The sequence below is a fragment of the Populus alba genome, chromosome 5 (assembly GCF_005239225.2).
Source record: "Populus alba chromosome 5, ASM523922v2, whole genome shotgun sequence".
Lineage (NCBI taxonomy): Eukaryota > Viridiplantae > Streptophyta > Magnoliopsida > Malpighiales > Salicaceae > Populus > Populus alba.
The window spans coordinates 7,189,030-7,213,355 of record NC_133288.1 but is presented as its reverse complement, the minus strand read 5'-3'; the positions used below and the strand labels follow the sequence as shown (position 1 = coordinate 7,213,355).

Below are 24,326 nucleotides of genomic sequence, written 5' to 3'. Positions count from 1 at the left end.
CTTGCTATCAGTTAAAATATGACAATTCTACATAGCAGCAACGAAAAATATAATCATGCTGAAAACACATAGCCATTATAATTTCCAGCATAGCATCAAAGGAAGCAAAATAACAAAGTCCCACAGCAATATGTGAAAATCTCTGATATGAGAAAGTTCTATCAAAAACCGTAAATGGGGCCACATCGAGAAGCCTCTTCATCTCTTTCTACCACCACGCTCTCTCAAAGAGAGAGCCAGCAATTCTCCTGGTCCAACATTGTAATATGCCAGTGACATATTATCCTTGAGAAAACCAGCTTTTCCACTCAATTTCTGTTTGTTTGCAGGAAGTTGGATCTCTCCAGCAATTTTCTCCTTTAGGCTGCCAACAGTTTCAGACAAGGACTGCATTGTAATCTCCAGAACTTGGCCTTTGAGATTTCCTTCATCAATATTGGGAACAGAAACAGTGACGCGCCCAAGTCCCTGCATAAAAGGCACAATATCAGCTAACATGCAGTCAGATAAAGGAAGAAAGACCACATTGAGATACAGATCATAAATGATAAATCCAACAGCTGTAGAGTAAGAAGCATAATTCTGATAAAAGAAAAGGCCATACCGGATGTTGAGCCAGAAACTGATCTTCAGGAACAAGCGCATGGTCGTCAAGCCTCTGCCTCTTCGGCTCTGGCTCATCTGGAAGTGGAGGAGGAGCATCCTCAGGTGGGGGTGGTGGAGGCATTCCTTGAGGCAACGGAGGTGGTGGTGGCATCATATGCAATCCAGGTTGGGCGACAGGATGAGGGGCAAAAGATCGAGGAACTGCCATGGAATTATATTCCGATCCAGGTGGAGGCGGCACAGGTACATTTGGATTCCCAGACATTGATGGAGGCATGGGGGGGGGTCGATTTACCATGATGTGTTGCTGTCCGGGTGCCATTTGCATTGGAGGGGGGTAATTTGGCTGCATAATTGGAATACTGACTGGCCTTTGTGGATGTACAAGATATGCCCCAGCAGTGGGACCAGAATATTGAACTGTATTTGGAGGTGCACGAGGAAGATTCAACTGCAGTCCTGGTGGTGGAGGGAGGGGACGGACAGTCAGCACACCAGGTCGGGGAGGAGGAGCTGCTGGACCAGGAAGGTTCCTTACATCATTGTTAACAGCTTCATTTTGATCCTCGTTCTGAGACATAGCTTGGTTTGCAGTGCGCCCAATACTACCAGTGTGACCATCCCATATGACCTGCTTTGGCTGCTCATCTTTCTTCTTCTCAATTTCAGCCTTCACTGCATTAGAAACTTCTTCCTCTGTGGTGCCAAAGATATCAGGCCTCAAGCGTGCCAGTCCCACTATGTTACGAGAGATCTCATCATCCTGTGCAAGAGTAGTTTCCCGAATCTTGGCAAACATCCTTTCCTTTTGCTCCTTGTACTTGGGATCAATGAGGGAAATTCTCATGTGCTCGGACATCTCACTGATTGGAATTAGCTCACCAGTGATAGGAGAAACAACAAACTTAGTTGGGTCTCTTTCAGCAGGGATCCTCTCCTCGGGTCTCTTCCAGTTCTTCACAATCCTCATAGGTGGTTCTTGTTCCTCATTTGTTCTTGTGCCCTTCTCACCATCATTCTCTTCAATACTTGCAACCCTCATGCCTTCCTCAACAAGCTGCATCTCTTCTTCGTCCATTTCCATTTCCACCTCCTTTCCAGGCTCAATGATTTCATCTTCATCCATAGCAGATATCTTGCTCCTCCTTATAACTTCCTCAAGTGTCATTGGAGGGGGCAAGTCCTCGTCTTCATCATCTGCAAAGTCTATAGTCTCAACCACAACAAAATCATGCCAATCAATCATTGCCATTTGCATCCGCTCCTGTTCAATCTCATCCTCAGCTTTCTGTCTTGCCTGCTCCTGTGAGCGTTCCCATTCAAGGCGATGCAAGCCCCTTTCAAGCACAGTGGTCATGTCAGAAACACTCTTTGTCAACTTCTCGGTCAAACCCTTTGGAGGCATCAAAACTTTAGAATATGCATCAGCAAGTCCAGTGAAAAAGGTAAACATGCTGTGGGTTGGCTTCAAAAAGTGGAACTGAGGATTGTTCATCTCCCTATTCGTCAATCCAGTCAAGAATGCTTGCCCATTTCGAGCTACAAACTGAGCCGTGAGCTTAATAATATCAAGTTCCTCTCCAGTAATCCCTTCTGGAAGCCGAACAGTATACTGCTCAGCTTCTGGGGGTTCAAGAACCTTAGGAGGAGGTAATCTAAACTGGGCTGAAGGATCCGGTTTCGTAGCTGCTTCATTTTCATCAGCAGCTGAATCAGGTTTTGGAGCTGAATCAGGAGAAGCTGAATCCGCAGGCTGTGAAGTAGGCTGCTGTCCAGGAGCTTGATTCTGAGCACGAAATTCTGCCAAACGATGCTGGTAATAAGCATGGTACGGATCCGACGAATTCAAAAAATTGAACTTGGCATTATTAGCATTGTTTGCAATAATCCTCTTCTCAAACTCAGGTCCATTTTTTGCTACAAATTGCGAGGTCTTATCAACAATACTCCTAATATCAGGTGGAGGATGAATAATTCCAATAGTTCTCGTATGGGTCGCAACTGGTGCTCTGCTCTGCTCCTCACTTGCCGGTCTATCCTCCCTCGGCTGCTGTTCTACCACTTGCGAGGGTGGAGGAGGAGACCCATCTCCATTAACAGGAGGTGCTGGAAGCGGTAAGATTGCTGTGGAAGACATCATTTTCTCTCCAAGTCTCAAACAAAAATCCCGAAAACAACCCACATCAAACCAGCTCCTCGCCAAAGAAATCCCCACAAATTCTTTAGTTAAAAATACCTGCAAATAACAGCATTGCAATAAATTTTATTTATAAGAACGCAGAGAGCCCGAAAACCCAAAATGATTTAGTATTATTGTTAATAAGAACCCGCCAGTTTCCCAGTCCAGAAAAAACCTAACCTTAATTAAAACCAGTCACTGAATTCTTCATTCATCTCAAGATTGAAAACCCTAATCACTGAATAACATATAACAAAAGATGATATAACCTATATAGATTAATAAATGGAAAGATAACTTACTATGGAGTAGAAAGAATTGAGATTAGGGAATTTCGATCTGCTAGGGTTTTATACAAAAAGAGAGAAAGACAGAGAGCGTAAGAGAGATCCAGTCAAGATTTTATGATACGGGAAAAAAAAAAAAAACACTTAAAAAAAGAACCCGACTCGTTTTATATTTTGGTTTCAACTAATTTGTTTTCTTAAACGGGTCGGGTTGATTTTCTTTTCTTTTACACTCGGGCCCATTATGCATACGGATACCAAAAAAGACCGTTAAGAATTTTAATTTGTTTGGTTTTTTTTTAGAGATTCTTTCTGCCATTTACTTGGTAAAGTAAAGCTGAACATATTAAAAATGGTTCAGATAAATTAGGTTTTATTTATTTTTATATTTTACAATTTTTTATTTTTTTCTTTGTTTCAAGTTAATAATTTTTTGGTATTTTCAAATCATTTTGATGTGCTAATATCAAAAATAATTTTTAAAAAAAAAAATATTATTTTGATGTATTTCTAAATAAAAAATATTTTAAAAAACAACCGTAACCACACTTCTAAAATAAATAAAAATAGTTAGTGAATGTGTCATTTTAAGATGAGAGAAGATATAAAGAATTTAATAAATTATTTCTAAGTGTGATATAATAAAATTATTTTTCGAATAATTTAGTATATTTGTTCAGCTTTTTTTAATACATCTCTCTACTCTAACTAGATTTAAAATTAATAAATACTTTTATTATAGGTATTAGTGCGACAAATAAGCTTATTTTTATCCATTTTTTGTTTTTGAATAAAATTACGAATAACGTATTTCAAATTAATGATAGCACACTAAAGACATGGACAGCGTTTGAGATGATAAAACAATTTTCATTTTAGCTTAGCCTTTATAAAACAGAAAAGAAAAGGAATTGTAATAATTTGCTTTGGGCTATTATAACTAATCAAGATTAGTCATCGTGTCTTAACAATTCAAATAGTGTCCCCAGAGTGATATTATTAAACAAAATGTTGGTTTGACTATTAAAATAGTGTTATATTTTTACAAGAATAAAAATATAAATTCAATTTACATAAAACATATTTATTATGAGGAGTAGTCACAAACCTCAAATAGAACTAATCTTATTCTTTAAAAATATATGAGAATATTCGGATAAGAAAAAAAAATTTATTAAATCTAATTTAATTTGTTGGTTAATTAAATAATTAAATCGTTGATATAGTTGAGTTTTATGTTAAAAATAATATAGAGTTTTATCATTTAAATTAAATTGGTTTAATCAAATAGAGTAAAATTTAGTTTGGTTTTTAAAAAGAAATTAAGATTTTTTAAAATAAAATTGTTTTAATTTTTTTTTTTTTAAGAAATGTTAAAAAAATATTATTTTAAATTAATATAAATTAAGCCTCAAACTCATAACTTATATTGTAATTCAATTTATCGAAGATCCCTACAACCACCTAATGCCACCAAAAAAGAAGGAATCATTATCCAATTATAGGTTTTTTTTTTCTCTTTTTTTAACATGTCGAGGGAAGAAGTTTTACTTATTTTGTAAAATCAAGAATACATGTAGCTTGTTTTGACATTAAAAGTTAATAATACATGGAAGTAATAGGAAAAGAAGGAGATCATTTTTCATGCAACAAATAGACTATTCATAATGAAAGGTTATTGATAAAAGTGATTAAATATTTTTTTTATAAAAAGAATTAACATTAAAAAAGTCTATATATCTCTCAATATATATGATTTTAAGAAGTTAAAATACGAATTAATTTATCAAGTATTATAAGGAACATCAACAAAATTTGATTTGAAATATACAAAAGCGTTAGATTTATCTTTCTTTTAAATCATGCCTTATAGTTCAGGCAATATTATCATTTTTATATTCCTCCTTAAATAGTTTATACTTATGCTTTACATACTTCTTAATTACTTGCGCAAAAATAGAATGAGTTTCTTCATTTTCAAGTTTCATTTTTTCCTAAACAAGTATATTGTACATTTCATTTTATTTTATTTTATTTTAATTCTTCATAGTAGTTTATTTGGAAAAGACCATACTCATGAGGTAATAAATTAATGATAAACTCTAAAAAGAAATTAAACCGAATTGAAAACATTTTGGGTTCTTAAACAATTCTCTCAATCTTCTTTTATTTAATTTGGCTTTTTCTTATTTATTTTTTAAAGTAGTATTGCATAGCTTTTTTTAATTGTGGTCTGAAAAAATATAATATAAAAATTATTTTTAATTATAATTATTTTTATTAAGATACTTGTTTAGTTAAAATTATTGTTGAAGTTATTATTTAATAAAAAACACGTCTAGGATATTTAGTTAAAATAATTATTGAAATTGATGTTAGTAATAAAATGATATAATAGTACATGTATTAATTTTTTATTTTACAATTATATTAATATACATTTTATTATTAATACATTATAAAAACAAGTATGCGAATTGCATCACCGATTTTATTATTTCATTAAATTTACTATAATGTCATCACAAACATAATCTATATAGAAAGACTTCTAATTTTTATGGGGTTGTGAACATAATCTATTAAAAAAAAACTCCTAGAAAAAAATCAAATCGAGATGGGGATTAAATTATGTAAATAACTGGTGAGAATTAAAACATATGTATATTTTTATAATTTATTGGTACAAATAGTTGGGTCTCGTCAAATTTTTAACTTAAATAAAAACTGCTTAGCATTGATTTTTTTATTAGTTCAAAGGAGGGTAAGGTTATTTTGGTCTTGTGGGTAGCAAATTTAACAGTGATAAAATGCAACTCACTGAAAAGCAGAGGAGAAGCGTATCAAAAGCATGTGGAAGTAGCTTCTTAAAAATTGAGTTCAAATTTCATTTATTGATAGGGTTCAAGAATAAAAATTGTTTTTCATTTTTTAACTAGATAAAATTATGGTTAAATAGAAAAGCAGACACTAATGCATAACCAAACAAGCTTTTTAAAAGCTCTTTCGAATGCATCTCATGCAATCTATTATAGTTCCTATTTACCTCTTTTTTATTAAAATAGTCTTTGATCTATCTTTTTATGGCTATTCAATCCTTGATCTTTCAATTCCAGCATATATATTGCTAAACTTTTTTTTTAGTTTAATCCTCGCCTTATATTCAATGTGTTGCATGATAATTTGTAAACTTTTGATATTTTAGTGTTCTTGATAGGATTCATACAAATATCGGATGATTAATTAAGCTTTAATTTGTTTAGATTGGACTAAATTGAAAAGGCTTCATTTGAGATCCTTAATTTTGTTTGACGTATTAAAAGGTATCAAATTAAATTTTATGATCCATGTGTACATGATATATGATCTTTGGAGAATGTGATATATAGGATTATAATGTATTTTTAATTTTTAATTTTAATTTATTAGGTATAGTTTGTTTATTGTTTCGGGATAAAAAAATCAGAAATATTGAGGATAAAAGAACATGTTTTCATGTATTTCTTGTATTGAAAATATATAAATTCATTTCAAAATTATTTTAAAGATATTAATTTTATGTTTATATTTTTTCAATCAAATATATTTTTATCTTTTTTGTATATATATTTTTTCTATCTCAAGACACTAACTAAAAACCCAAAGGAATTATTTGGTAAACAATAAAACTAGCAAAATGTTAGCTTTTGTTTTACCTGTGCTCTAAAATTAAAATAAGCTAACAAAATTGATAGGACGATGTATGGATCGATATTTTTTTATTATTAATATAGATGTTGGGACCAGTTTGTATACATTTTAATTAATTTAACAGACTTAATGATTATATAAATCTCTAGTGGTCATGAGGTTTGTAAAGCTCGAACTGGTAATAGATACAAAGATCGATATTAATATATGGATTGTATATGTAATGATCATCTATCCTTGTATACTTGATGCTATATCAATTTCAGTTAGTCTAGATCTAGGATTTGAGATTAATTTGATTTCAATGATGAGGTTTTTAAATTTTTTTATTGTCTTTATTAGTATTAATATATTCTCTTTTGTCTTTGTTTTCATTTATTTTATTTTTATTAGAGATACTAATTTTTCCTTGCATATCTTTACTAAAATTTGAGTTCGAGTTTTGGGTGGTGTGATAAGCTGATTAGCCCAAAACCCATATCTTTTTTTTTTTTAATGAAGTTATTGTAATTTATTTATATAGTTCGACAGGCCGATTACGACTTAAGGTCCAAATTCAACTTACTTTAGGTTGTGGACTTTTAACTCGTTAATAGGCTTGAAGGTCTAATTTTCTTCCATCCCAAATAGGCTCCAATTGCCCATGCCATATTAAGTGAGGGGTTGATTGGAGATTTTCTAATAACAAACTCATAAGTTAAGATAGAAAAGTGAACACAAAATGAAGTTATATAAAGAAATTCTCGTAGGTTAGAATTTAGTGATAATCTCACTACAAAAACATAATAGGTTGTACAACTAATCCTTTTATCTAGAATCTTTGATTCAATGCTTTATTTTTTTTTAAAAAAAAAAATTTAAACTTAAAAAAAATCAAGTTGCAAGTCTACTCTCATTATAGCGGTGGTTGTGAAATTGCAATGGTACTATGATGGTTACATTTGTAACAAGGCAGCAAGGATAATGGAGATGGGGCAACATGGTTTATGATGATGGTAGTTTTTTTTTTTTTTTTAGATTAATATGGATGTTCGGGTTAGCTTGCTTGTATTTCAACTAATCCTACTGGTCCTGAAATTAATAATCATATAAGTTTTTAGTGACCTTGAGGTTTAAAAGACTCGAACTGGTGATTTCTGAAGAGCAAACCTAGAATCTAACCAGTTGAGTTATACTCCTCAGAGTTTGATGGTAATTAATTTTTATAATATTCGTGTTAGAGTAGTAATGAAGACTATAATTATTATTTATACTTAAAATAAATATATTTTAATTGGTGATTGAGCAGTATGAAAGAGTAATCAATGCAATGTGCTTGGCAAAGTTGAAAAGAAAACACTATAGGGGAGAGGAATCTATGATAATAATGGTTTGACATCAAATTCGGCGATAATTTTAATAGTTTGGTAGCAAAATTCGGCAGTGGTAAGAATTATATTTATTGAGTTGTTTTTAATTGAATCATTGTTTACTTAATAAATAATATTCTAAAAGGATTTTTTTTTCCTAACTTGTTTAGTTTATCCTTCAATTATGATTTCTTTATATATATATTACAAACTACTATTTACCTTCACAATTCATAATTACATCAAAAGATTATCAAGGTGTTTTTACTTTAAAATCTGCCTACTTAAATACATAATAATCACATCTCGGTAGGTTAAATGCACAATTCCTAATTTTTGCTAGACTATAAAATTATTTAAATTCTGATTTTCCCCAAATTTTGAGCAAGGAATTATTTGCTAAATTTCATTAATTATTCTACTTGAATTAATATTTACATTTAAAATAATCTACATCTTATTTTCAAAGTGTGGCTAAATAAATAATTCTTGATCATTGCAACCACATCAAAAAACTTATATCCATTTAAAATTTTCTATTTTAATTAATTTAATAAAATTGTTGCTAAATTTACAATTTATATACTGAAAATAAAAGCAAATATGAAACGGATTTCTAGAGGCTGCTGTAACTATTTTGAGGTATTTGGTGATGAAAATGGATGACACGTTGCCTAAAATAAATGGTGCATCGTACACCTTGATTTCTCTCCTCTTTTTTTTTTTTTTTTTTTTTAAGTTTAAGGACCAACACACGTGTCATAACGCTCTCTTCAAGGAAGTTATGTTGAAGTTGACAGTGTAATATAGACTAGTGAAGGCTACTTAAATTAAATAAACTAATAAAAAGTAAATAAAATAATTTTAATTTTTAATTAATTTGATATTTAAGGATATAATTGAAAAATATAAATTAAATAAGAAAGAAAGAAAAGTATTCAATTGGTTTAACCAGCCTCTCGTGATTCTAATAAAAAAAATTAAAATTAAAAAAAAAATTATCACGAACACACAGAGCACATGGGGAAGTACGAGAAATATTATTCATATTACAGTACTTTCCAGTATTGTTAATAATATATTAAATGTTCGCATAATAGAAAGTAAAAGCCTAGCTAGAAAAAACAGCTACCGTTAATGTTTGCTCATTGTCCGGTTTTCAACGCTTTGGCTTGGATCCGTTAGAGGCGGCAAACGTACATCCATCTTTATTCGAGGCTCTTCTTTGTGGGCACAACACAGGGTCTATATCAAGGTTGTTTTTGATAGGTGTTTATTTTATTCAATTAAAATGAATTGAGTTTGTTTTAAAGTATTTTGATGTGTTGTTTTGTTTCGAGATTCTATTCTTCACACACCCACGTATATATATTCAATAAATATAATTTAAATTTAATATAAATTAATTATAAATTATATAATACAAACACAATGTCAAATAAATATAATTTTAAAATTTAAAATAGTTCTAAATAGTCAAGATTAAATAAATCTTTAACTTAAAGTAATTCAACTTAAATAAAATATCAAAATATTACGAAAGTAAAATGTTTTAACAAAAATTATTTTAAATATAAAGTTAGGTCAATGTTATCAAGGCTAATGAGATCCCTTGTTTTGCTAAAATTCCTACAAAGTATAAACATGAATATAAACCATATATATTAGTGATAAATATAATTTTAAAAAGTTAATATTATTGTTAATGAAAATAGTAATAATAATTTTTAATATCATTGTTATTGAAAATAGTAATGAAAAAGAGCTTTTTATACTTGGATGGTTTAATTAATTAAATTGAACTAGGTTCAATTTGATTCAATGGTTTTTCAAGACTGGAACGGAACATGTAAAATGAAATCGCAAAATTCCAGCTGAAATTTAGCTAAAAAACCAGAATAAACCGAGATAAAAATTATTCTATTTTTTAAATTTGTATGAAATATTTCATTCATTCTGGACAAAACAAAACATAATTAATAACCTTAAGCTATAGTATAAAGTGCAATAAATGGAAAAGTTGCTTGGCTTTTAGTGCTTGTCTTCGTAGTTAGGGCAAGTGATCGACATCCCCCTAAATTTAATGGATAATAAATTTTTATTAAGAGATGTTTGGAAATATAGTAGTAATTTTTTTAAAATATATTAAATTAATATTTTTTTATTTTTAAAAAATTATTTTTAATATCAACACATCAAAATATTAACTTGAAAAAAATAAACAACCCTTAATAAGCAAACATTAACAATAGCTTTTCTTCTAGGAATCATTAGCGACTGTATTTGTGTAACCATGCTTTTAAATTCTTTTAGTTTTAAATTAATAATTTTTCATATATATATAATTATTTTAATATATTAATATCAAATATAAATAAAAAAATATTATTTTAATATATTTTTAAATAAAAAATACTTTAAAAACTAATATTTATCATAGTCACAAAGAGTGCATAAAGATCTAATGTCACCAAGTTTAACTAGCTTGTATGATACTTTTTCTTACTCATCAAGTCTTTGACATTTATAATTAGGTGGAGAGAGTGGGATATAAAGTGTTGAACTTTAACTAGGACTCAATGTAATTTTCTTATACTGATTTCTCTTAATTATATATAGTTAAAAAAAAAAAAAAAGTTCCTCTTGAATCCATAAAATAGGTAGGATTTCGCTCCTGAGCAAACGGTAAAATCTAGCAAATATTTTATGATTAATTATAACCTATCCCCATAGCTTAACGAGACCATCTAATTTATTTTTATTGTTTCAAAAACTATATATTTAATTTGTTTATAACTTAGTCCATTAATTTGTTAATTTTATTTTCTCAAGTTATTTTATTTTTTGTTGAAAATAAAGAAAAGAGAAACATTTAAGATGGAAAAAAAAGACTATCAATTGGGGAAAAAACTAATGTAATCAATGGAGGTTGGAGATCAATGTTGGTCCAAGGACTATTTAATTAATTTTAATAATATGGGGACTAATTAATCAATTTAAACAAACTAGAAAGACTAAGTTACAATAACTCAATAATTTAGGAGGCCATTTGAATAAAAGAATGAATATTTATTTAATCCTATCAATCTAGAGAAATAATAATAGTGGGGTTCAATAGTTCAAGTGTTAAAGGATGAAGTGTTTAGAATGTTGGGTTTGTATATAATAACTTATGGAATATTGGTGGGACCAAACATAATTTAATATGAAAAGTCAACTCTATCTCTCATCATAAAAGAGACTATTCCTAAAACCTAGTTTAATTCTTTTTTCATTATATGTGAATCACTCTTAGGATGTATAGTATAGACACTTTATTATAACTATCAAAACTCTAAAAATGCTTTAAAATAGGTAAATACAAGAAATTATATTTGAATTTATCTTATATATATATATATATATATATATTTTCCTGGAGACAAATAATTTTTAATATATATATGCTAATATCTTGTGGTCCGAGACTTGTAAAATTAAAAATTATTTGTCTCCAGGAATATATATATATATATATCCCTTCCAATATTTTGTATTTTGAACGAAATGGCACCTTAAGAACGTTTTTCTAGAGGCAAATCATGGTGCTGCCAATGCTTGTCAAGAGAGGTGCCATAGCAGGGACTTCATTCGTATTATGTTGGACTTTTTCAACGCAGCTGAAATAGTAATTTAAAATTTATTTAGGAGTTTTTAAAATCTTGTTCTAGAATTATTTAGGTTTAATACTCAATTTTTTTAATGTTAGATATTGTTGTAAATTATAAGTTATCCTAGTGTTCAGCCTCTAACAATAATACACATGAAATATTAATGTGAAATCTCGTCCTAAATTCTAATGATGTCTAGCCATTTGTTATTTTTAATTAGAATAACATATAACCAGCTAAGTGGTATGATTTTTATGAGCATCCAATTGACACAACACTAGTCACTAGTATACTTCAAAATCGTATCGTTGATGTGCAGCTAGCGCATTAATAATCACTCGCAAAGTCGCCAGTATAAAATGACATCCAAAGACGCCATCTTTCTGCACAGAGCTCCATATCCAAGACATAACACGACAATGGCCACACTTACCCTTATCATACTGTTCGTAGCAACTATTTCCTCCATTTTTTTCTTGCATTTTATCAAGAAGAATAGCAGCCCGTGGATTCTCCTACGTTGTCTTGTTAACTTCTATCGCATGCATGATAGCCAAGCCGAAATGCTTGAACAAAATAATGGCACGATTTTAGTGAAACGTTCCTTGTTCGGTGGCAAAGATATGTTACTCACGAGTGATCCTGCAAATGTTCGCCACATAATGAGCACAAACTTTTCAAATTATCCAAAAGGACCTGAATGGAAGAAACAATTTGAATTTTTTGGTGATTCAGTCTTCACTTTCGACTTTGAGGAATGGAAGCACCACAGGAAGGTAATCCGCTCATATATCAGTCACCGGTCGTTCCAGCAATTCGCTGGGAAGATTGTTCGAGATTGTATAGAGATAGAGCTAAGCTCGGTTCTTGATCATGTTTCTAATCAACAAATAGTTGTGGACTTGGAAGGTTTACTTAGGAGGTATATATATTATTTTGCTTGCTGCATTTCTACAGGCTACAAACCCAAGTTCGTTGGCCTGGCATTCTCAGAAGATAAATTTTTGAAGGCCACAGATGACGCTTGTGATGCAATCACCGTCCGATATCTGGCGCCGGAAAGCATTTGGAAGCTGCAAAGGTGGTTCGGACTGGGGAAGGAGAAGAGGCTAAGCGAAGCTAGGAAAACCATTGATAAGATCATCGACGATTACATGTCAATGAAGCAAGAAGAAATGAGCAAAGGAGAAATCAGGAATGATGAGGAAGATTTTAGTGCACTGAAAGGCTATACAACTGAAAATGAGATATTTGAACAAGCCGATCATAAAGTTATCAGGGATAGCACTATGAGTTTAATATTTGCAATTGAAGACACTACAAGTTCATCTCTCTCCCGGTTCTTCTGGATTTTTGCGAAGAATCCGAAGGTTGAAACCAAAATTCGACAAGAGTTGGAGAAAATCAGGCCAGTGACAGAAGCGCGGGAAAGCTCCTCATTTTTCAGCGAAGAAGAGGTAAGTAAGATGGTCTACCTGCAAGCAGCTTTGTTGGAGACATTGAGGTTGTTCCCACCAGCTTCCATGTTGTCCAAAACTGCCGTTGAACCAGACACGCTTCCAAGCGGACATCATATCAGTCAGAATACAATGGTCGTTATCTCTGCGTATGCAATGGGAAGGGTGCGCACGATTTGGGGACAGGATTGCCTTGAATTCAAACCAGAGAGATGGATCATGGAGGACGGAAGAATTAGACATGAGCCGCCACATAAATTCTCGGCATTCGGTTCAGGGCCTCGGATTTGTCCTGGGAAGGACGTAGGCCTCACGTTGCTGAAGACTTTCGCAGCGACAATCATTTACAATTACCATGTTCAGGTTGTAGAGGACCGCGTCGGAGCACCCAAGAATAATTTCATGCTTCACTTGGATCATGGCTTGATGGTCAGGCTTAACAAGAGATGGACTTAGTGGTAGTTTTTTTTATTAAAAAAAAAAAAAAAAAAAAAAAAAGAAGCTCGAACACGAGATCTTCTGGGGAAGAAGAACCTTACTGCCAGTTGAGGAGAGAAGACTGGAAAAATGGTGAACAAATAAGAACATGGGTTAATAAAGAAGAACATGGGTTAGGAAATAAGAAAAGGAGAGGGAGGGATCTATAATTTTAGATTTTATTTTTCCTTGAATTTAACCTGCTTAGATTTTATTTTATTTTATTGCTTGGAATAATAGCTTTTATCATCTGAAGATTAATTCTGTCGCGAAAACCAAGTTTATTGTGGTAAAAGAATGGAAGCCTTATAAAGTTAAACCCAAGAGTTTACAGACTGGGATTAAGATGGTGACTGGATTGGTCGCAGTTTTTGAAGATGAGCCATGAATTTTGATCCTTCTTTGTTTTTTTGGTTTTTTTTTTTCTATATTGAAGAACAAATTATATGATCGGATATGACATAACATAATTTCTTAATTATTATTATTTTTTTGTAATTCTCTTCTTGCTTCTATACTTCTTATTCAGAGTACTTTATTTTTCTCTTTTTCTTTTACCAAACGAGGCTCAATTGATTCAATATTTTGTTTCCATTTATTGTCAATTTCTCTTTTAATCAAATTCAATATGTTATAGAGAAAATAATCTTTATGTCAATGCAATCCAGAAACCAGCAAGGAAAAAAGGGTAATCTCTAAAAAGAAATTTATTTCTTTGATTTTTTTTTAATTAAACCCTTCTTATGTCATGTACTGATGATTTTATATTCTTTTCTTGAATGGAAGCAAAACAAATGGATAACAGTTCATAAAAGATAACAAGATTGTTGGATTTGGAGGGTTATTTCTCTTTCTTTTTTTTTTCTTTACGTGGATGTGTTTGCATCACGACTAATCTCACGGCTCATTGAACATCCTGTAAATTTCTCTTTTGCAGCTGGAGATGTGATTGTTTAAATAAAAAATATTTTAAAAAATAAATATTATTATAATCTCAAATACTATCATGAAATGCTACATGTAATGTGGCCTTACAAAAGCAAATATATATATATATATAATATATTAAATGCCAGCATACACTTAATTAGGGCATATGGTTGTTAATATAATAATTATTAGAGGTTTACATAGTCGTTAATTCAGGGATATCCACATTAATATTATTAATAATAACCAATTATAATAAATAATAATAAATAATAAACTAAATCTCTACATCCCAAATAAGGTTTGTAAAACAAAATTTACACCTTGTAGTCCATGACCATCAATATTAGTACGCAGAGAAAGTCGAATTAAGACCATATAAAGAGCATATTTATTGACTCCATCCACTTTATCAACACAATGACCCACTAAATGGTTAAAAACAGTGATTTTTGCTAGTAATTGTGCATGTGACTGCCTGTTAGCATACTTCAACATTTTAAACCAATTATTATATGCTTATATTATTGCGCCAAGAATATAATTTGTTCCTTTATTAGGATAAACCTAGAAAGAATATTTTCATCATTAAAACATGTAGTTTCTGTTGGCCTCAAATAAAACATAACTTAATTATAATTAAGATAAATTGACCTAATAAATTAAAGATACCAAATTAAAAGGGTAAAATATATCAAAGCTCTTTTTATGTTAAGTGTAGATAGTTTTTGGACAAATAATTCAATGTAAATCATCCTAAATAAAATTAGGGATGAAATTAAGTCCATATTTTGATTCAATTGAAGTTAAAGTAAAATCACATGACTAGCACACTAAATAATCTAACTACTTTATTTAAAAACTAATTTTTGTTGAATAATTTATTTAGAAACTATTTAACCAATATGTCTCTTCAACTCTACATTATTTATCAACACCTCTTATACAAGACACATTATACCACTTTCAAAAAATCCCATACAACCATCATATCTAAGGTGGTATGACCCGAGTACCAAATATGAATATCATGGTGAGGTTCTAGGTCATCTAATTTAAAACTCTAAGAATTTCATGTATCAAGTCTAAAAGCTAGTAAGTAGGAGTCATATTGTATTTGTAAAAAAATAATAGTATGCATCTCATAATCACAAGTTCATCGTCAGCATAACAAGTGACTGAAAATGATAATGGAAGAGACACCTAATGAATATTACAAAGCCACGAATGATTCAGAATGAATCATGTCTGAAGATATAGTGAATGTTGGGTTGTTAGTCCATTTTTTATTGTTGAACTTTGTGAATGAGGTCATTAAAACTTTGTTTTTCTTGGACTTTTTTTCATAAATTTTGGGATTACATCACATATTTTAAAATGTGTCTTTTTCTTTTTATGTTCAATTATTGTTTTGAAATTAAAAAATGTTAATGTGAAATTAATATTTCACATTCTTTAAAAATTAGTTAAATTTCAAAATATATCATGTGAATGCTAATAGGCAATACCTCTTTTTAAATTTGTGTCCGCCCATTAAAGCATAAAAGGGTGAGTTCTTGCTTCCAACTTTCTTTTTTACTTCTAAAATTACCTTTTCAACTCCTAACAAACCTTAAAAACCTTGCTTGAAATAAGCTCAAAATTAATTTAAAGTCTTGATAAATAGTGCACATTTTAGTCATGGACTAACCAATTCCATCACTTATTCTTTAAAATTAACCTCATAATTTTACTAATTAATGATGATTTTTTAATAGGATTAAGAATTATCAATATGAGCGGATTTTATTTTGAGATGAAGAAAGATATTGGTCAATCCACATGTTAACCACGAAAAAGATTAATCTTAATGCCCATAGGTTTATCATGAAGAAGTGAGATCACCAATGATGGTTTTGCTATCAACGATATTCATAAAAATATCTTGTAAAAATGTTATTAATTTACTTTTATTTATTTATTTTTTTTTTTTATTTTCTAGAGTGATTTTTATGGTGTTTGGAGGTTATAATGAGGTGGGTTAGGTTTTTAGGATATTTTAGGTCTTTTCTAGTAAAAAATAATTGAGCTTTAGAGATAAAAACACTCTTATGCATATTAGTAGATATTGACCGAAAAGCACATCATTTGCTCATTATAAAAAGAAGGTGAGAGGTGTGTAGGCCTGGTCTCTTAGGCCATATAACTTTTTTAAAATTAAAAATAAATATTTATTGAAATTAATAATTATAATGCTATTTAATAATAACCATCATCCAATTATTTTAGATTTTTTTAATGAGATTAGACTGTTTATGATTATATTTCTAATAAATTTGTTTATAACTATATGGAGCCTAATATCCAATAAATTATATATAAAAAATACACATGAATATTCATTGAGAATTGAATAGTCTTTTTGTTGTTATATTTGATTTTCATGAATTAATTAATCTTTGATTTTTTTTTTCTTTTAAGATTATCACATTATTATGTTTATTTTTTTTAAACTTGTTTTTAGAATATGATAAGTTTTTGCCTAAAAAATATTCTATTGATTAAAAAATAATGTTTTCATTCAAAAATAAATAAATAAATGGATGTTTGCCTCTAGAAATAAAATTTTCCACTCCTTAGGCTTGCAATGATTTATTTTAATTATCTTGGACTTTTATAAAGAACATAATTATTAAGAATATATATTTTTCTTCAAAACAATAAAAAAACATACAAGTAGAGAATGAATGAAAACTTCGATTTAAAAAACATTTCTCAAACCAAATTTTAAATCTCTTAAACTCTTGACAAGACAACCGAATGATTGATATTATTTGAGAAACTAGGAACCGTTTTATAGCACAGTTCGACTTGCATTTCAAGGTCTATAAATACTTTTTAAAATATTTTTTTATAATTTTAATATGCTTATATTAAAAATAAAACTCTAAAAAAACATCTTTCCATACATTTTTAATTTAAAAGAATTTGTTTTGTAAGAACACCAGCACACCAATCCGACAAGGCATTGCTCATAAATATGCAAAAGCATAAACCAACACCACTACCGTTGAAAGCAAAAGTGCGATTTCATTGCCAAGGAATCGAAAGCTAACACCACAACAACAATATTTGTGTCGCAGGAATATCATATGCTGGAAGTCTAGCTGCGGGATCAATATTAGAAGTCAAATCAAAATTCTCATATTTTAATACCCAAAGTGAAGCCTGCAGAGAGTGTTTAGAATGAGAGGAAAACTAGGCTTTTGGTTTCTTCCCCTTGCCTTCAGTGGACGGCTTATTTTGGAAAGGTAGGAATTCTTTGCCGCTCATATATTTTCTCAGGGGCTCTGGAACCTCTACGCCATCTTCCTTCTGAAAGTTCTCCAGGATGCAGCAAATAGTCCTCTCTGTTGCTGTCAGGGTAGAGTTCAACAAGTGACAGTATTGTTTTACCTGCTCATTGCTCTGCAACCACACACAAAAGTAACCAATATCTTAGAAGCCATCAACAATCAGATAATCCATACAACCATGAGAGAGATTTCAGTTTTATTTGCCATGCTATTCAGTTCTAGAAACTTAACGGAGTTTATTAAACATAAGTGACGACAGCATAGTTTTACAAGTCAAGGCATTTTAGACTTCGATTAGGATTTATTTATTTATTTTCCCAATTTTATGTTGGGGGCACTTTTCCATGCAGTGTAGAGCTATATTTCAGCAATTCCTTCAATTTCAGGTTTTTTTTGTTTCTAAAAGCCAGATCAGTATCTTTCAGAAACTCCTTTCACGAGTTCTAACTAGCTTCTGTAGCACTTTCAACATAAACATAGTACAAGAAAAAGAATCCAAAAAATCCTTGTGCAAACTGAAATAAAGACAAATAAGTACATAAATGTTACCTTTTTCTGCCCGTATCTAATTTCTAATCTTCTCGACTGGTAGTCTGTGCAGTTCGAACAGGAGACCAGCTCTCTGTAAGTATTGGAAGCAGGAAACCAGCCTTCCAAGTCATACTTCTTTGCAGCTGCGTCATTCAAAGCACCAGAAACAATTGCAACAACTTGATACGGGATGTTTAGCTGTTTGAAAATGGAGACAACTGTTAGAACACTTCTTTCGAGTGAGGAGTGTGCACACGCATCAGAGAGAGCAAGATAGAGAGTATGGGTAGGGTAGGCTTGTTTTGTTCTTGGGACCAGTCATTACTAATCACTCGTGAATATCAAGCAGGTTAGGAGATGGCCACTTAAATGGGAAACCATTAATTTTTTTACCAGATAAGTAAGAAGTAATCTCATACCTCCTGGTAAAACTCCTCAGAGTTCTTGATCATTTCCTCATGCATCTCCCAGGAATCATTGCCATTTGGGCTGGTAATGCAGAATTGTTCCACTTTCTCAAACTGGTGAACCCTGAAAATGCCTAGAGTATCACGACCATGTGCACCAGCCTCTTTACGGAAACAAGATGAGTACCCAGCATATCTGGAAAAACAAGAAATTAGTGAGATGAGAACAACCATGGTTATTTTGCCCATTAAAAAACCAGGCCATAGAAAGTTATTATAACCTGATTGGTAGCTGTGAAGGATGGATCCAATCATCAAGATGATACGCACATAGTGGTTGTTCAGCAGTTGCGATTAGATACTTGTCATCTCCTTCACCAGTAACCTATTGAACTTTGATAAAAATGTCATCAACCTAGAATCTATAGTCATTTACCACTGTCTTTTACTGCAGCCACACATCCATAAATAAAGGGACTTGTATGATTGTAAGTTGAAAAACACTCTGGATGAATCAGAATAAATAATGATATGAGGATGGTGGAGTGAGTAAGAAAGTAGAAGGTGACAAGCAAGCAAATTTTCATTTAGCACATGAACCATGTTACTACTTCAACGACCCAAAGAAAAAAAGATATGTCACCAATGCCCACCCAACAAATAAAAATAATAGTAATAATAAAAGCCCTACACAGCAGAAAAATAATAACTGTAAGAAATGAATGATATTTAACAAAATTAAGTGCTAATAGCACGACATATAAGAATTTAGCAAATCTAAACTGCAGGCTTAGAACATTAACAGCACGCATCACTTATAAACTCATTTTGGCATTCTCAATTAAGCAAGACCCTAATGTACAAGGCAGCAAACAACTAGCATAGCATCACAAATGCATCGCAACCATAATATGACTATCGTTAAAGAGGGGTTGGGCCCCCAATCCGAATAGAAGAATGTGCTACATGAATTGCAAATAATATCCATGAAAGCAAAAGTTTGCATAATACACTCATGCAATTAAAAGTACTTATATGATCCCACAAGAATATATACAGAGCCAAAACCTAGGGTAATGAGAGAGAGGTTAAGAGATTAAGAGGTGGAGTGAAGTATCTCATAATCTGTACGCCAACAACATGGTGTGATAAGGAGAGAATGATGCGGAACAATGAACCCAAAGAATTAAAGGAGAAAAGAAAGAAGCTTTTAGAGAAAAAAGCTAAGAATTAAAAACAAAGAGAGAAGAATGGGGGTTGGAAAATATAAAACTTTGCAATTTTTATTCAATTCATCAAAACTCCATAACATTTAGAAAAATAGGATATAAATACTAAAACTCTAACTAGAATAAGCGATTGGGCTTATGACCCACTAAATAAAATACCCAACAATAATTAAATCAAACCCAACAAATAAAACCTAATTAATAAACCTCAATTAAAAGTTCATATAAATTAAACTAAAACATAAGCTAAAGCCCAATCTCAATGGTTTGGGCTATTCTCCATCGTCTATGATCATTCAAGTACATGGACAATGTTTCGGGTTCGGTGTTTCCACCAGGGAATCACGGCAGTTACTCAATAATAAGGTTCCTTTCCTCATTATCAACAAAAAAGAAAAAAACAACAAAAGGTTCCTTTCCTACTTTTTCTCATATACTTGAGATGTTAGTGAACTTTAAGAGAATATGTTTATGCCCTGGTATTCTAAAACTCACCTTGTAAAGTTCTTCATCAAATTGTGCTAATTGGGCACACTTTGCCATGACATCTTTTCTCATAAAAAAGGGTGTTTGCAAGGCTGTGTACCCCCTCTTCTCCAAAAATTCTAGGCCAAAGTTGATCAATGCTTGGTTAAGTCGGACACCATCACCTTTGAGGTAGAAGCCTCTACCTCCTGCTACATCAGCACCTAATCATATTTTGCCCATCCAAATTAGCATAAATTCCACATGCTACATCATAAAACCATTCCAAACCACTCATCTTACAGGCTACAGACACCACCATAGAGAAAATGACTTTTATGGTTCATTATGAAGACAAGCCAGCAATACTGATTCGTCAACAAGGAAAGCAGTCCATCATGGTCAAGAAGAAGGAAACAAGAACAAAGGCCCAGCTTCATAGACTGGTGACGAACAATTGCACCAAACAGTTAAGACCACAGTTGCCAGAACCTTGGAACATCATGATCATAGTACAATATACGCACTTACATCAATTGATAGTTCATTAGAGGAATGTTTAATTGGTACGTTAGTCTAGGTCATGGCACATTTTGAAACTCTATCTTATTTGTTTAGAACAATAATAACATGATTTCACAATGGATGCTGGAAGACTCCAAGACAAAAATTAATTTTCCGTGTTTTACAAAAGAAAATAACAGCAAATGCATTACTAGTTAAAATATTTTCAGTTATTACAGGAAAAATAGCGTCAGGACATGAATTAAATGATTGGCTATTGTAGCCCAATAAAAATAGGCTGAATTATTATAGAAAAAGGTGGGCTGCTCCTCTTGCTCTCTCCCTAAACTGTGTATTTTCTCTTCTTTAGCACAAAGCTTACTCCCCTCTCTCTTTCCTTTTCTGTCACATACCACCAGAAATTGGGGCGGCAATTTTCACGATCCAGATCGCACACCACTGCAATCCAGATCAGAAATGTACCGTGATCTGGACCATGCATTCCAGAAAACAATCGTGGGGGATCCCACAAATCTGGTAACTAAGGTTTAGACAAACATATAAGTTGAGGTCAAGTTCCATTTATTAGGCTCAAGGGTTTCTAACAACCATAACAAACATCTGTAAACATAGCATATTTCAACAAATTAGACAAAAAAAACCCAACAATTAAACCTGCTTGGAAGACATAAAACAACTATAGCAAGAGAACAAATAAGATAAATTTATGTTCACATGTTATCTTATCCAAATTCATTATCTAATGATAGTCATGTTGGCCATAATTTTTGCATGTATGTCAATCAATCTCTGTGAATCAATCCAAAAAAGGAGGCAGCGATATGAAATGTCCATATACCTTTCTTCAAGTCCGCAATTCCAAGAAGTTCAACAAGGTCAACATGATTCCTCAATTTCTTCTCAACACGCTTCTCCCCCCATGCCCGAATCACAGCATTAAAATCCTACACAACACACATTTCTAACCAGTCATTCCACCATTCAAAGAAAAACACAGAACAACAACAACACACTCACCTCGTTATCGTTAACCGGGACCGAGTCGTGCACAAGATTACCAATAGTTGGCAATCTTGAATACAGTGCATCTTTAGCCTCTTGAACCTCTTTTTCCTTATCTGCTATCAATTTTTTCGTCTCTTCAGTCTCTTTAATCGCTTCCGTTGCATCCTCTTTCGCCTTTTTTTTATACAAATCAGTTAAAATTAAGCTAAGATTATGTAAATCAAATTTCGCATAAATTAAATTAATAAATGAAAATAAAGAAATTGATTAAAATTACTTACGATTTTAAGCTGGGCGACTTTTTTGTTCTGCTTATTAAACTCTCTACGCAAACTATCAAGCTCAAATTGACCTACACAAAAACGACATCTGACAACAGTTAAAAACGACATCAAATGACTAACGCTGCCGTACTGAATAAAGCGAAGGACACTTACGTTGCCGCCATTCGTTATCAAACTGAATGATTTCATCGACGATCTCGGTGATAGCATAACGACGGCGCTGTGACTCGCGTATTTTCTCTGGGTTGTTGCCTTTCTCTTCGCGAAACAAGTTGATGTCTAACATCTTTGGTTCTGTAAGAGATTAGGGTTTCTTCGAGGCCACAACTTGCGCTTGTGGCTGCAGATTTGAAGGTTCAAGAGAGAGGGAGTAACGGCTGTGAGAGAAGAGAATCGGCTTGGTGCTAAGCTAAGTAGGTATGACGTATTCGGGTCGAGTAATTGGAGCGGTTAGATGGACCTGGGTCGGGACCTATAGATTTCTCTTAGCTAGGCCGGGCTAAACAGAACCTAAGGCCAATGAGTTAATGCTTTATCATTATCGTGTTTTATATTTGTCTCTCAAATTTTCTCTCTTTTTTTTATGGTACGGACGAGAGTTTTAAACTTCAAAATTATTGAATTAGATGTGATGTTAATTGATGAAGGTTATATTTGTTTTTGTATTTTTAAAAAATAATTATAATTACACTTCTCAAACAGGCAGAAGAATATAACTTTTGAATTGATATGGAAGTTTTTTTTTATTTAACTAATTATGTTATAACAAAAAAAAAATGAAAAATTAATAAATGAGAGATGGAATTAATAAGAAAAATATATATCTTTTGAATTGACAATGCAGCTTTAAGTTTTAGATTTTTTAAGGCATCTTCGAATTAGTTTCCATGTAATAAAACAAGTTGTTGCTCTCGATTTTTACACATATTATTCCTATTTAATCCAATTTATTTTTGAAAAAAAAAATATTACTTTTAAGTTAAACCTTCGATATATTACTTGATAAACATGAATAAATAACTTGAAATAGGAATAAGGAGATCGGAATGAGAATCGAAGAATGAAAACGGCAATCGAAATCTAAATATTGTGTTGTTCTACATCTTAAAATGGAATCAAAATGACACACTAAAACAACTATTATTGTGTCTGGTGTAAATAAATTGAACCGGAATGACATGATATGTTATCTATTGTAGCTTTCGAGTTGGTAGTTTTGTGGTAATTATTATTTTTTAAAATATTTTTATATAAAAATACATTGAAGCAATATTTTTTAATTTTTTAAATTTATTTTTTATATCAACACTTTAAAACAACTTGAAAATGCTAAAAATAATTCGGAGCAAAGAACAAAAAATAAATTGCATTGTTGATTCTTTATTCTCTTTTCAATATTAGATAATGCGTGGAGCCACTAAATCATTGAGTTAATATTTCTAAAATCCAAATAAAAACATTTTCAATCCTTTTCTAATTAAAAATATCAATAAACTTATTTATAATCTTGAATCAATATTTAATCAGTTATAAATTAAAATCTTAACTAGAATTTAAAAAAACAAAGCAATATTTAAATATATATATATATATATATTTTTCGGTTAGAAATATTTTTATATAGAAAATAAACTACATTGTTGGTATTATGATAATTATTTGTTTTTTAAAATATTTTTTGTATAGAAATACATTGAAACAATTTTTTTTTATTTCTAAAAATTTATTTTTTATATCAACATTTTAAAATGACTTGAAAACGCTAGAAATAATTCGGAGCAAAAAACAAAAAATAAAACTGTATTATTGATTCTTGATTCTCAATATCAAATAATGCGTTTAGCCACAAAAAATTAATCTAAAACACGGGTTAATATCTCTAAAATCCAAATAAAAACCATTTTCAATCCTTTTCTAATT

The 24,326-nt window shown here is 31.1% G+C and overlaps 3 protein-coding genes across 5 annotated transcripts; 1 reads left to right on the top strand and 2 right to left on the bottom strand.

Annotated features, from left to right (window-relative positions):
- Positions 1-50: 50 nt before the first annotated feature.
- On the bottom strand, positions 51-3,214 carry LOC118057059 (probable splicing factor 3A subunit 1). 3 transcript variants are annotated; one of them, XM_073408974.1, is made up of 3 exons: positions 3,088-3,214; positions 605-2,842; positions 51-468 (listed from the first exon to the last, which is right to left on the bottom strand). In XM_073408974.1, the coding sequence occupies exons 2-3, from the start codon at positions 2,744-2,746 to the stop codon at positions 199-201; spliced, it is 2,412 nt and encodes an 803-aa protein (XP_073265075.1). In that variant the 5' UTR covers positions 2,747-2,842; positions 3,088-3,214; the 3' UTR covers positions 51-198. The 3 variants fall into 3 exon arrangements, with proteins under 3 accessions (XP_073265075.1, XP_073265076.1, XP_073265077.1); XM_073408975.1 differs by having other exon boundaries at positions 2,966-3,207; XM_073408976.1 differs by having other exon boundaries at positions 605-2,801; positions 3,088-3,203.
- An 8,960-nt stretch (positions 3,215-12,174) lies between these two features.
- On the top strand, positions 12,175-13,707 carry LOC118057058 (alkane hydroxylase MAH1). Its single transcript, XM_035069511.2, has one exon. It carries the CDS (start codon positions 12,181-12,183, stop codon positions 13,672-13,674), a length of 1,494 nt encoding a protein of 497 aa, XP_034925402.1. The 5' UTR covers positions 12,175-12,180; the 3' UTR covers positions 13,675-13,707.
- A 3,967-nt stretch (positions 13,708-17,674) lies between these two features.
- LOC118057057 (serine--tRNA ligase) lies at positions 17,675-22,882 on the bottom strand. Its single transcript, XM_035069509.2, has 9 exons — positions 22,560-22,882; positions 22,404-22,474; positions 22,135-22,296; positions 21,956-22,061; positions 20,623-20,816; positions 19,180-19,283; positions 18,911-19,094; positions 18,510-18,689; positions 17,675-18,072 (listed from the first exon to the last, which is right to left on the bottom strand). The coding sequence occupies exons 1-9, from the start codon at positions 22,690-22,692 to the stop codon at positions 17,863-17,865; spliced, it is 1,344 nt and encodes a 447-aa protein (XP_034925400.1). The 5' UTR covers positions 22,693-22,882; the 3' UTR covers positions 17,675-17,862.
- Positions 22,883-24,326: the final 1,444 nt, after the last annotated feature.

Excerpts from the sequence above, each read along its gene's own strand:
- LOC118057059 (XM_073408974.1), bottom strand. The coding sequence starts at position 2,746 with ATGATGTCTTCCACAGCAATCTTACCGCTTCCAGCACCTCCTGTTAAT. Across the intron at positions 469-604 it reads AGTTTCTGGCTCAACATCCG|GGACTTGGGCGCGTCACTGT; the intron begins GTATGGCCTTTT and ends CCTTTTATGCAG.
- LOC118057058 (XM_035069511.2), top strand. The coding sequence starts at position 12,181 with ATGGCCACACTTACCCTTATCATACTGTTCGTAGCAACTATTTCCTCC.
- LOC118057057 (XM_035069509.2), bottom strand. The coding sequence starts at position 22,692 with ATGTTAGACATCAACTTGTTTCGCGAAGAGAAAGGCAACAACCCAGAG. Across the intron at positions 22,062-22,134 it reads TCCCGGTTAACGATAACGAG|GATTTTAATGCTGTGATTCG; the intron begins GTGAGTGTGTTG and ends TGTGTTGTGTAG. Across the intron at positions 18,690-18,910 it reads CTGAGGAGTTTTACCAGGAG|CTAAACATCCCGTATCAAGT; the intron begins GTATGAGATTAC and ends ATTTTCAAACAG.